Genomic DNA, 13,491 nt, shown 5'->3' on the forward strand with positions numbered 1-13,491 from the left:
GAAGTGGCTGTCAACCAAATCATTCCAGCTGTTGTAGTAATTTTAGTTTTGTTTAGTTTCGGCTAGGCTGGAAGAAGAACCTAAAAAGATCCAGTTTAGGAAATGCCAAAGTATTCCTTTAACGATTCCTTTAACACCTCTTCCCTGGTAAATGGTTGGCATTTATATAGCGCCTTTATCCAAAGCGCTGTACAATTGATGCTTCTCATTCACCAATTCATACACACACTCACACACCGACGGCGATTGGCTGCCATGCAATGTACCAACCAGCTCCTCAGGAGCATTTGGGGGTTTGGTGTCTTGCTCAGGGACACTTCGACACAGCCCGGGTGGGGGATCGAACCGGCAACCCTACAACTGCCATACGACTGCTCTTACCACCTGAGCCATGTCGCCCCTCTCTCATTGCAAACAATAGATTGAAGACTGAACAGGCTTTTCTACTGAGGAAGAGTCCAACTGAAAGGGGGGTTTTATTTGGAATGAACCATTTAGGCCCCACAATGAAGAAGCACTTCTAGTTTCAACACTCGTCTCTGAAATAAAGAAATAAATAAATAAATGGAAGCGACTGACAATGGAAGCCTGTAATTCCTCCCGACCTTGAGTAGAGCAAAGGGGAGGAAAAAGACCAGCTCCAAGGCCAGGAGCTGTCTTTACAAAGAGAGACTCAAGGCTACCACTGCTCTGGATGCAGCATAATCTGAACAAGATTAGAGCCCACTGAGTAAATTAGACAGAAGGTAAAGCAATTAGCAGAGAGGAAAATTATGCTAATGAGCCCAGGCAAGCTTGTTAGGTCATTTCCATTATGCATGTTAAGCCATGACTTGGGGCAGGCTTTTTTTTTCTGGAGGAAGATTAATCACTGCATGAAGAAAATTCAGAAGTAGACTTAACATTGGACTGGGCGCAAACAAAATATTAACCACCTTGCCAAAATTACGAAGATGTGTTAATATTCCCTTCTTTTTTAACTACTCGTGCATAAAAATGTATATTTAAAAACAAATTTATATTTACACAAAAGGCAAACATAATAAGCAGGTCATTTAGAACAATAGTTTATTTCCAGTAGATGTGCTGTTGCACCATGTTCTTATTACTGAAGTCACAGTACCAGAGACGAGAAAAAGTGTTTGCTGCAATGTATCAAGGGAAAATGATCCCACCAGTGGGTGATATTCTTAGCCACGCACACAGTGCACAAATAGGTTGATTATATCATGTAATAACTTACAGTATTATGAGGTTAAATGTTCTCTGAAGGACAACGGTGCCAATTAAGAAACCCTGCTCAATGTAAATAATGTTTTTATGTAGATTGCTGCTCTGTGTAGACTTCAGTAGGAGTAGGTGGGTACTGTATGTTGCTACACCCTATAGTCCATTTCTGGCTGTCTTGAGGTCATTTCTGTGCCTTATCTGAGAGCTACGTCAAAGAAAGCAAAGGCTTTCAGAGAGGCCAGCCATGCTAGGATGATCAAAGGGTAGAGACCAGACAAATACGAGCCTCCTCTTCTTCAGGTTGGCTTTGGACTAACAACTCAAACTGTAAAAAAAAATCTTGTTTTAAAAACGACTCACAATTCTCTCCTGTAGATTGCATATATCAATATAATAAAGAATGGGGAGCTAATATAAATAATGGCTTTATAAAAAAATAAAGTACTTCTCGATGTAGGCATATGATTAAACATAGTAAAGTGCACTAATCAATTTCTCTTCAGCAGCACAGAAGTATGTTTCCACATTTATTCATGAAATACCCGTAATATTCCACCTGCCATGCACTACAGTACATAGGTTTTCATTTAATTAATCACCTTAATGACATGAAATCCAAGAATGATTTGTTCTGCTGGTAGCATCAGCGACTAATCCAAAGATGAATACGCCATGTTAACCAATGAATAGCCAAATAATTTTTGGGGGGAAAAAATGAAAAAAGATGATAACAACCTCTATCATTATGGAAAAGTTATATGTTTTAAAATAGTTTTTTATGAATGACTCCTTACATTTTGACTGTTACGTTTTATTTCTCGCTTAATACTAAGCAGTAAAATCATCAAAGTGGAGAACCTCATTAGGCTATTATCACCCATGTGATCTTAAGCTCAAAATCATTTCTGGTCTTTATTGTCCCATTCAATCCAATCTGTTACGAAGCAGACCACAAGTCTCTCTCACGCGGCTGTGCTTAAGGACAGAGGGCCGTAAATAAAACGTACAAATGAAGCACTTAATCAAACGTTCGAAAAACCTTTCGCCGTGTCAATATGCATTAGGCGCTGACTGATTGCCATTTGCCTAATTAATCAATCCTGCATTCTAACTCACATTCCATTAATTTCTTGAAAAGCTAGTCACCAGACAATCTTCATATACATAAATCTTTTTTGCTTGGTCAGAAATTAATGTTGTTATTTATCTCTTCCGGGCGCTAGGCGAACAGAGAGGGAGGGGGATTAGAACACAAACACTGAGACAACGGGTATGCAGTTGCGAATCATGTTGTTCCTTCCTTCCAAAATGAATGTAGCATAGTCACAAAAACAATGAGTGTTGGAGGTGGGAATGCATGCTAAGCCATGCTCTGTGCTAGCTGAGGCCTAAATGTCTCCTGTGTTAAAAATATGTTTACCCAGTGTGTGGCTTTGGGTGTAGGGTGGCCTCCACACCACAGCTTAGAGCATCAGCTAGCAGGCTAACATTAACTTCTGCTGTGTGAGATGCAAGCCTGCATCATCCACGTGAAAGAGACAAAAGAGCCAACAAAAAAACTCTATGTATCGACAAAATGTACATTGAAACTGTACAGTTTGCTTTTGCATCTTTTATGAAATAGTTGTTTTGGCTGCCATGCTAAACTCCAAAGTCAAATTTCATGTTCTGAAGACATATTTGGCCACGCTCCCAGTTAAAATGCCTGAGTGAAACGATGCTAAAAATGCTCATTACAGTCTTTGGCCATTTAGCTGATACCTGGGGTATTAATATGGGCCAGCAGTGAGTCTATGGCTCTAGACCTACGATAACAAGGTTATGAGTTTAAATGTGATGTGACTTTATCAGGTATGTGCGACGAAGTGAAAATGTACCTACGGCGTACAATAATGAAATAGCGAGGCTTCATAAACCAAGTTATACTGCCTCAGTTAAAATAGACTTAGTGTGTGTATGTGTGTGTGTGCCTGTGTGTGTATGTGTGTGTGTGTGTCTCTGTGTGTGTATGTGTGTGTATGTTTGTGTATGTGTCTCTGTGTGTGTATGTGTGTGTGTGTGTGTATGTGTGTATGTGTAAAACCTTTCTTTATATAATAATTAAAATCACTTTCATAAGTGAACCCTAGCCAAGACAGGGTAAGTGTTGCATAATAGAGAGCTAAGAGAACAGTCATTTAAAATGCATACAATATCAGGGGACGTCATTCCATAAAAACAAAGCCATGCAGAAAAAGTAATGTATTTTTCGACTTTGATGTTATTTTCAGTGTGTTTACCGTCATAAATCCATCCAGTAGGCCTGAGTCCGGTTTGGGCGGAGCCTGCAACCGCTCCATGGACCACTTCTCGATGATAGAGGAGACCTGGGTGTTCTCCGTGTTGAGGATCCGGAACCCTGTCATGTTCACCCCACTGTAGCGGTATGGCTCCACGTCCAGGGCAAAGAGGTCCTTTGAGAGGAAGAGGATCCATTAACCACCACAGAAATCAGGTTGCAAAATGTTTTAAGAATTAAAATCCATCATAGGATGTATCCAGGTTCAAAAATGTTAATGATTTGGAGCTTTTTGAATCATATTCTAGAGATTTGAGACAGTGCTGACACCCACCCACAATCGTACTTGTTTCCCTCCATTTTCTTTTAGGTCTTCTTTTGCCTTCATACCACTTTCTTGTGATCTTCTGCTCTCTCTCTTGCTCTCTCTCTCCCTATCTATCTCTCCACAAAATAATCTCCAGGAAATTACACAAGCATTTGCGAGACGAATTTGGCAGAAAATGAGTGCCATATGTGGGCTCTCTATGGCTGGTGTGTGGTTTCTGGTGGGTGAATTAAATTCACGGCTCTGGGCCTTGTTTCTGCCAAATTCATTGTGGGATCAGTCTACTTTACTTCCCTCTTCCCTCTCCTCCTTTCTTTTTCCTCACTTGTTCACATTAATGCTAATACATTCATGAAGGAAAGACAAACTCTCCTTCTGTTTTGTTCCACCAAGAGCTGTTAATTTACACTTTGACCCCTTTACATTTGGCATTAACATGCCTAGATTGATCTTGTTCCTAGATTGTATCTGCATATGATTTTGCCAGATTACATTTACACCTGGCATTAACATGCGTCTGCACTGTCTGCATTGAGATCCAATCATGGACTGATCTCACTTCCATTTCAAACAACGCATACACAACATCATCCTCTCCCTAGTGCATGAGTCCCATGGAAGATTATGTTAGTCTAATGTAAATGTTGTTCGCTTCAAATTGTGAGTTTCATATGTGAAAAGGTACATTTAACGTGATTTTGTCTTGAGGGACATTTGCTACAATCAATGCATATCACTAACACAACACATGTCAGAAATATTACCAAAACACCTCATCTCCAAATACAAATGGAAAAAAATATGATAATGCAAGATGAGCTAAAAATGTTATACAGCATTCTTTGGCTTGAAAGCCCAGCGACTTCAATCTTTACTAATATCAATTTATTGCTATCATCAAAAATACAGGGGGAGATGGAATGTGTAAAAAAAGAACTAAAATACAGTGCCTCTTAGGTGCTTCAATGGGGGTTTCCTTTGATTAAATGCAAAAGTATTACAAAAACAGTTTTGGATACTTGCATATAAAAATGCTATCTATTTGTGTTGCTTTTTTCATCTCACAAGGAATGGATATGGTTTTCCTTATCCTTGTGAGAGAAAAAGCACTGTGTTCACACCAACACTGCTGAGAAAAAATCTGAATAAAACAAACAATCCAAAAAAAACAATCACTGTATTCTCAGAACACAAACACCCGCATGCATGTACCCTCAGCTCTGGAAAAAAAGGCTATGGAAACAAAAATCCATAAGCATATTCTCACTGGAGCCAAGCAGCTTTGTGTTGTGAAATTGCTCACCAGAGTTGTGAAGATATAGTGGTAGTATTCAGTCATCATCCCCATGGCAAGTGCCTGTAGAAAACACACAAACGCACACCAGTGGCCCGTTAGGATATTAGCATTTTTCCTGCAGCAAAGCAAGTTACACACCTAATATCAACAGACGGAGTGTTTTAGAGAGAATCTAGTTGAAGTTGCATCTTGGATCAACTCCAGAAAAAGGAGGGAAAAGACTGTTTGTGTCACAAATAATTATGCTGCGAGATAAATATGTCAAAGAAAAATTACGTAGCAGGAGACGTTTGTTTATTTATTTATTTATGTATTATTATTTAATAACTTTGGGTTGGAGAGAGCAGGTTGGGGGTTGGGGGGACAGCTGGGTGAAGCTATAAAACAGTATATGACCACATCATAATTTTTTTACCTCAACAAAAAATTCTCCTGAATATTTGCACCTAGCATCTAAAGGAAGGTGTGTGTGTTCTGACTGTTGATGAGACAATTTAATACGGAGCAAAGCAAAATGCAGTGTTCCTGTTCATAGCCAAGTCACATTAATGTATCTCTGAAACAACAGGGCTCCAAGTGTGGAGAGTGCCTCTACCTAATACTACCTAATCCTGACCTAGAAATGTCATCCTGTCTGTCCTCTGTCAGACTGTACCATTAGGGTACCATTACCCTTGGTCCAGGAGTTGCAGAAAAGTTTCTGGCTATTTGCTCCATCTAAACCATAAAAATATTCAGACCCTTAATTTTTGACCAACTGTGTAAGTGTGTAGCTAGAATATAACGAAAATAATAAACATTTGTGACATGTTCTTTTATCATAATCAGTCATAAGTCGCGATGGCCAATTTCACATAAATCTGTGTGTCTGTAAAAGATTTTGGCTGTTTTAGGCTTTCATCTTCATTTTATCAAACAATATCTTGGCTTTCATAATCTGCATGCCTTAATGCCAAATTCAGAGTTGAACTATTCAAAAATAGTTTTTAAGCTTTTAAATGCAAGATGTCAAAGTGAAAGTAACACCGGAGTTGTGCATTGTTTGGAGTCCCGCCAGCTTGTCACTGTTCACCAGTCACAAACAACCACGTCATCCGCGTTTGTGGCTACATGTTAATGTATTTGCTTTCATGGTCTGTATGGGCTAATGTCAAGATTAAATGTTCAGAGTAAAAATATAGTTTTAAAGTGTTTATACATAAAATGACAGAGTTTTGTTAGCCCAGTGATGGTAGATGCCCAGCCTCACGTAACTCTTGCGACGGAACTTTGAAGCCTTTTTTCTCAAAAACATTATTTGGTGGTACTCAAAAATCAAAGGGGACACAACTCCCTTGATATCTGAAGTAGAGAGATAACTTCAGTATCATTAGAAAGTTTGTTTCTAAAACTCAAAATACGTTTTGGGAGCAACTGATTTTGGTAGAGCAGGTCACATTTGTGTAACTCCAGGATGACGAATACACATCATGTACTACGCTACACTACAGGCAGCACTAATGTACAGCCCCCATAACACATCCAAAGTAGCAGACCTTTATTTGTAAGATGTGTACTGTTTTCCAGCTCCTGAAAATTCATAGCTATAAGCTGGTTAGGCTTGCAAGCTCTCTGCCAATATTAGAGACTAATGGTGTTTTGTTGGCAAGGAAGGGGATCTAAACTGTACATCCACAGCTAGTGGCATATTGGATCAATTCCTTGAGTTCTGGTGGACCAGTAACAGGATGAATCTGAATACTGCCTAGATAGCATGTTACATACCCTATTTGTGTTTTACCTCCATTTGTGTAAATTTGTGTACATTTGGGTGTTACCTCCCTGTGTCAGGTTGTAATGTTACAGGATGAAATGGAAACACATAAGGAAACACTTCAGGAATGTTTGCACCTATAGCATCAAGTGAGAATCTCTCTAAAGCCATACATACCAGTCAACATGTACTGAACTATTCCTGGCCTAAGGGAAATGAACAGAGTAAACCCTGAATCTCTGCCTCCAAGACAAGGCCAGTAAAATGGCTTCCCACCGCTATTAATATTAACTAGGATGAGAAATGATTGAAGCAATCAAATAGCCAGTTAGTTGAAGGATTCTAGGAAGTGTCAGGCCGAGCAGAGTTATTAGAACATTGCACAGAGAAATGTACCAGGTGATTAGCAGGATCATACAAAATGAAGCTCCTTTTATTACCGCTCATTACAGTAACATATCCTACTTGCCACCAATGATAGGTGCCCTTGACCTTCATTACAAATCCACTATTTGGCAATTGATAAAAAGGCCTGTGAATGGCCAGATGAATCATGGTATCTTTAATTTTTAATGCATGCCTGAAAGCGGAGGGGAAACACGACTGCTTTTAATTAACTTTACGTTTTAAAACATCGATTTTCACAGCAGTGTAATTGAAATCCAACAACCCAAAAAGAGGTCTTTAAAAGATCTACATTTCCTCTGAGAAAGTAGAAAAAATCAAAGACCAATAAGAAAACAGAGCCACGCGCATGCACTCATGCCTGCACATTCACTCACACATGCGTACACACTCACACACACACACACACACACACACACACACTCACACACACACACACACACACACAGGAACAGCAGAGGAACACATTTTAATCAGAAGTCACATTTCTTTATCAGATGGCTTAACAAGCTCTGGGATACTGTTGATTTGAAAATACATATCCTCATCATAATATCCTAACCCCTACCAACTAAAAATCACATAAAGCTCATTTTCTGTGACGGCAAGCTGGGTAGTTGAAGATAATGAAGATAATACATTTCCCTTTATTGCAAAACATTCAGACAGAGAGAAGAGCCCGGGCAGTGATTGAGGGCATTCAGTAGCTGGTCACACATGGGAGAGGGGCAGTGAGTTTGAAGGGAGGGGCAGTCTTTGGAGACCAGGGATTGGGGGATGGCAGTCTTTGCAGACAGGAGACGGCGAGTGGGGTAGCGGTTTGTGGAGTATGGGAGTTTGGGGGTATGAAAACAGGACACGGGCTCACCTGCTTGAGAATCCCTGCGGCCATTTCGTGTCCGCAGTCAAAGATGACGTGGAACTCCTTCCCCCGCTTCATCTCTTTCAGCAGGGGCTTGGCATCTTTCGTCTCTGCCGGCAACTGCCGGATTTTCAAGCGGATGTTGTAACGAGACGGTGCCTTGATGAGCTCCTGTAACCGGATGAGCCCTGGGGAGGGAAATAAGGAGAAGAAACACACAGAGATGAAGTATCTATGTTGTTCTGTCAATTTATATCCAGTGTGTTGTAAATATTCCATGGTATGTATTCCATGTAAATAAAGCATATTGAATTTTATGTATGTTTGGAGGCAGAAAGAGAGTGCAAGAAAGGAGAGAGGAGTATGATAAGGTCACAGAGGGAGAGAGAGGTAGAAAGATAAAGAGTGGAGAGAGATAGAGAGAAAGCGACTGAGAGATATAGATGTAGAGTAACACGGTAGCAATCCCGTAAACAGCCTTGAACAGAAACAAGTCCATGTCATACAGTATAGAATTTACAGGCTTCAAACCCATTGCTGCCAATCCCCAGAGACAGTATGATACATAGCTACTCAAAGTTACTGTCACAATCTATGCTGTCACAAATTCTCAGGGAATATCTATTCCTTCGAGAAAAAAAGAAAATAAGAAAATAAGATCTGTACCCAGTTTTTTGCTCACCCTTGCAGGCAATACCGGAGAAATGCTTATGGAAACATTCCAATTTGTTTTCACATTTGGGGATATCTCCTTCAGAATCCCAGGATCATTAGCAGGTTGGTGGACTGGTTTTAATGCCAGCTCCTCATTTCAATAACGAAACAAAAAATATGTAACTACAATAATTGAAGTTATATCCCATTTATTTGATTCCTTTGGTTTTAATTAGAGGGAGATAAGGAGGCCCTATGAATAGATGTCTAATGTCATTCTAATTTTAATGAAATTCATTTCTCGGAGTCTGTCATGCAGAGCAGAGCGCACGCTCCCATTTTTAATTCCTAGCTCCAAAGCGACTCCATCTCACAAGCTCGACGTGAAGCCGTCACCCTCCTTCTGCCGCAACAGCGAGCACATCAATCACGTGCCACGTGAACATCAAAATAACCCAGAAACACTCAAAATGTCCAAAAAGAAACAATGATTGATGGGCAAAGAGCCTCCCTTATATCATTTTAAGAACAGCAGAGGATATTTGTCCAGAGATGGAAGCGTGCTCCGTTCCCATCAAAGAGGATTTTGTCCAGTGTGTGGAGATAGAAGTCAAGATCACTCTGTCAGAGACTTTGTAACTTCTTTACCCAAGAAACTTGTTTGATAAGTCATTTCAATTCTATTGCCCATGTAAGTTTGGAAAGAAGAAAAAGTTCATGTTTAGGGCAAATGTTGACTGAATTCAGGTCTTAAAATATGTATTGTTCAATAATTCAGAAGTATACTATCAAATCATTTCAAAATTAAATTTTCAAGTTTCTGCAGTCCCCAGCCTCTCTGTAACTAAAATAAACCCAAAGCAGATGTTCTCTGCTCCTCCAGCAGTGAGTACCAAACGGGTTTCCTAACAGAATGATCTATTTATTTATCTATTCGCTCTTTTCCAGCTGATCGCGTGGCACTGCAGGGCACACACCCGACGTCTGGAGGCCGTAGCTCCTCTCACTGGAGCAGAGGCCTGGTTTCAGAGCGTGTCTTCATTAAGAGGGCACCCCTGCGGCACGCCGGCGATTGGCCCACGGCGCCGTCCTGCATCACAGGCTGATGATGCGTCCTCAGCCGTGACAAAGTGACGCAGTGGGGCCCGGTGTGGGGCCCAAATGCGCTCGCGGACCCCGGAGACAAACCGGCGCGTGGTCCGCCCGGTGGAAAATGAGCTTCGCACTGCCGCACCGCCAGAGAGCCGCTTGATATAAGGCAGTGATAAGGCGGCCCATGACCCTGTGGTGACCTCAATTTGATCAGGTTACCAGCTTCCCCCCACTCACGCCATTGAGCGGTTGGGCCGCAGCTAAATCATTCACACAACATGATCTTTAATTCAGAATTAACTTCTCCCGAATGTTCACTTCAACTAAAGTGTTTGCTTTAGTGTTGAACCTATTCTCTTTCAGCTGTGTAAATTTGTCAAATTTGTGCAACTGAAAGCCCGATTTCATTACATAATAATAAAAGAGAAAAATGTAATTCTAGTTCTGAAATAATTGAAACATTAGCAGAGAATATGTCGACTGAGACCACCTGCTGGCATAATCCAGGTTAGAACAGTTAATGATACTTTTGTTAACACTTATTAATGGCTAATTAACCATCAATAACACATTTTAAATTATTAAGTACAGTTATTAGGAACGTAATGGCCTATCACATGACATCACCTTTTGAATATCTATTTTTCTTTTACTTTCAGTTCATTTTGCTTCAATCTAAATAGGGAGAGCTCAAAAAGAAGTTCTAAAAGGTTCCTAAAAGATACAGTACCTCGTCTTAAACACAAGAGAGCATCTGTCCTCTTTCCCTCTGTCCCTCCACTCATAAGAGTGCAATCTGCTTGTTTTACATTTGTACAAGCAGAACATCTACTGAGGAACTTTGGGCAGTAAAAAAAAAAACAACAACTGTCAGTTGTGATCTTTACCGACTGTGTCTAATGGCTACTGACTACTCTTGGATCCAAATTTAACTCAGCATGAATATTTCATCCTCTCAAACCGTTTATTAGCAGCCCGTCAGGAGTTCTCTCGGTTGCAGGGAGAATCTCCAGAGCAGAAGGGGGGTGGGGGGGTTTGGGGGTGTTATAAATAGCCATAATGACTACGTCGCTCCAAAAAACCTCTCTAACTTTTGTCATAAAGGGGCATGTTAGCTGGGGATAGCCATCCGCATAATGTCCGAGCGAATCAGAAGAGAAGTTGAGATACGTGGCTTTCTGTCAGCCACTGAGATGCTGCATTGCATTCTGGGATATTGGGAACCAGGGTAATGAATGTTAGCCTCCAGCAATGACTCACTTGGCTTGCTCAGAACGCAACGGTTGAGGTCAATGCTGCAGCACCACCACGCTGTTTTATTTATGTTCAGCTAAATGTGTTGAACAAATTGAAAAAAGATTAAAACGCATTTCTGGTCAAAGGTTTTAATAGTCGTTCAGGAACACCCAAGCATTCATTTTCTGAAATTACACAAGCACATGCATTCACTCTTCCATTAATATATTTTCACTCCCCCTCTTTAGAAATTTGAGAACATTCTGAGCTCAATAAAGGGATCGACTGCCGTACTGAAAGCCCTTCTTATGGCAACACTGCCTCTCCTACTGTGAAGCGCATTGAAATACTGCAGTCCTGTAGCACACAATTAACAGCAATTACAATGACAATCTAGGAACATCTGGCTAAAAACCGACAAAACTGATTTAATGGAACAGATCTGTCAAAGATATGGGGACAAATACCCAAGACCAAATATACTTATTAAATAACTTTTTTCAATATCTAATGAATACTGACTCCTAAAATTACGTATGGATTTATTACAATTCATTATGAGTGAGAGCAATATTTTACAGCTGGTCATAAATTGTTTTTAAAGAGCACCAAGGGATTTATTTCAGAGAAAAAGGTCTATACCTCACCCTATATAATAAAATATTAAAATTCAATAAAATATTCAAACAATTGTGGATCTATACTGTGTCACTGTTTGGCAGATTATTTCAACCACACAGCAAATACATGGCCTTACTGACAAAAACTGTTACAAAGTACATATTATTATATTATTTTCCATTTTCCATTTATCTCTTTAATTATTTTTTTACTGAGAATCTAAAAGGTTTTAGAGCCATTAGACCTAAACAATTTTTTCTTGTCTCTCCAACAACCTGATGCAGTCAGTCGATTTGTACAGTCAGCCCTCATTAGATGTTCAATCAAATTGTCATGTTGACACATGACAAGAGCCCCATGCAATCTCAGAGTGCCAATCATCTTTTTGTTTCCAGATTAGCCATCGGCTAATCCACATGGTTGCCTCAGAGGCAAAACACTTTATTTTCATGCTCAAAATAAATGAATAAATAACACTGCAAAAATCAAAAAGTATCACAGCACCCACAGCACCTAAAATACCTTTTTTTAAAACTTATATTTTATGCGCAATATTTTCCAAACCCGTACTGAACCGACCTCATTGAGTACTCCTGCTGCAACCTTTCCTGCCTTTTATTACTGTTTATTTAGCAGGGACCATACACAATTAAAATACAGCTACACGGGTGTTAGCGTCAAGCTAATTTACATCTGCAGTTGGATGCCTATTCTTGTTTCCTGTTCCACACTGCAGACACACCACCATTAATACTTCCCTTGACATTAGATGTCGACGAGGTCAGGATATTCTCGGTTTGTGTGTCTGCGGGCACCTGGTCTGACCAGGAGTGGCTGATAGAAAGCGATGAGATCAACCGCACTCGCTGGCTTACCCGTCAATCCCTGGCTGAACCAATTGTTGTCGCGCCAGTGCAGACCTCCAGCCAATGGCCCAACTGTGACTCAAACACTCGGTCACAGGGCACATACTTTGCTCATACTTCGAACAAGCGTTTTTACAGCTTGAGCCACCTACAGCCTAGCAGTGGCATTACGCTGTTATGAAAAAAAGGTTGCAAACCTGTGAACAGTCTTAAATGTTGCAGCGGAGCATATGATAGCAAGTCTGCACTCTTAATGCACCGCAAATTTCAGTGTTAGCCTGGTGCACTCGCATAGATCAAATTGAAATAGATTAACCGAGGAGTCTGGGGACCATTTGGATCATTTCCAGCAGTGCTCACTCATATTCAAGTTGTTGCCTCGTTCTGAAGCGTACTTGGAGGACTTGGAGTAAACACAAGAGAAAACTATTGATTTCAGGGACACTTCTGACAGGCGGAAGCGTTCTCTTGTGCGAACCGGGGGAGCAAAACAAGGCTCTCGCTTCCCCCCTCTGCTCCCAGCCTCCCAAAACACGGTGGAAAGGTCAAGCACAAAAAGTCATTCAAACTGCACGCCTTTCTTTCAAACACAATATACCGCTGAAACAGAAAATAAATGTGTAGTTCTTCCACTCTACTAAAATAACCCACTTGGGATTACAGTCACACAATCAAATGCTACATGCTATTATAATTCTGTCTGCATTGACCTTTAAACCAACACAATTAAAGAAATGTCAGGAAACAATGGTCAGACACATCGAAAAGAATAATACAAGACTTTGCTTCACACTAAATTACCCCTCTGCGAAGGAGGCCAATGCACTGGAAGGCTATTTCTAAATTTCAATTACATTTACACTGGTTCG

The 13,491-nt window shown here is 40.4% G+C and overlaps 1 protein-coding gene across 1 annotated transcript in view; it reads right to left on the reverse strand.

Annotated features, from left to right (window-relative positions):
• Positions 1 to 13,491, reverse strand: part of grik2 (glutamate receptor, ionotropic, kainate 2) — a 192,453-nt gene that overhangs the window by 105,932 nt on the left and 73,030 nt on the right. Inside the window, exons 5-7 of the mRNA XM_061234317.1 lie at positions 8,160 to 8,341; positions 5,140 to 5,193; positions 3,510 to 3,683 (exon numbers count right to left, since the gene is read on the reverse strand). Coding sequence (XP_061090301.1) covers positions 3,510 to 3,683; positions 5,140 to 5,193; positions 8,160 to 8,341 — 410 coding nt within the window. The remainder of the gene's footprint in view (positions 1 to 3,509; positions 3,684 to 5,139; positions 5,194 to 8,159; positions 8,342 to 13,491) is intronic.

This window comes from Conger conger, chromosome 1 (genome assembly GCF_963514075.1).
Source record: "Conger conger chromosome 1, fConCon1.1, whole genome shotgun sequence".
Lineage (NCBI taxonomy): Eukaryota > Metazoa > Chordata > Actinopteri > Anguilliformes > Congridae > Conger > Conger conger.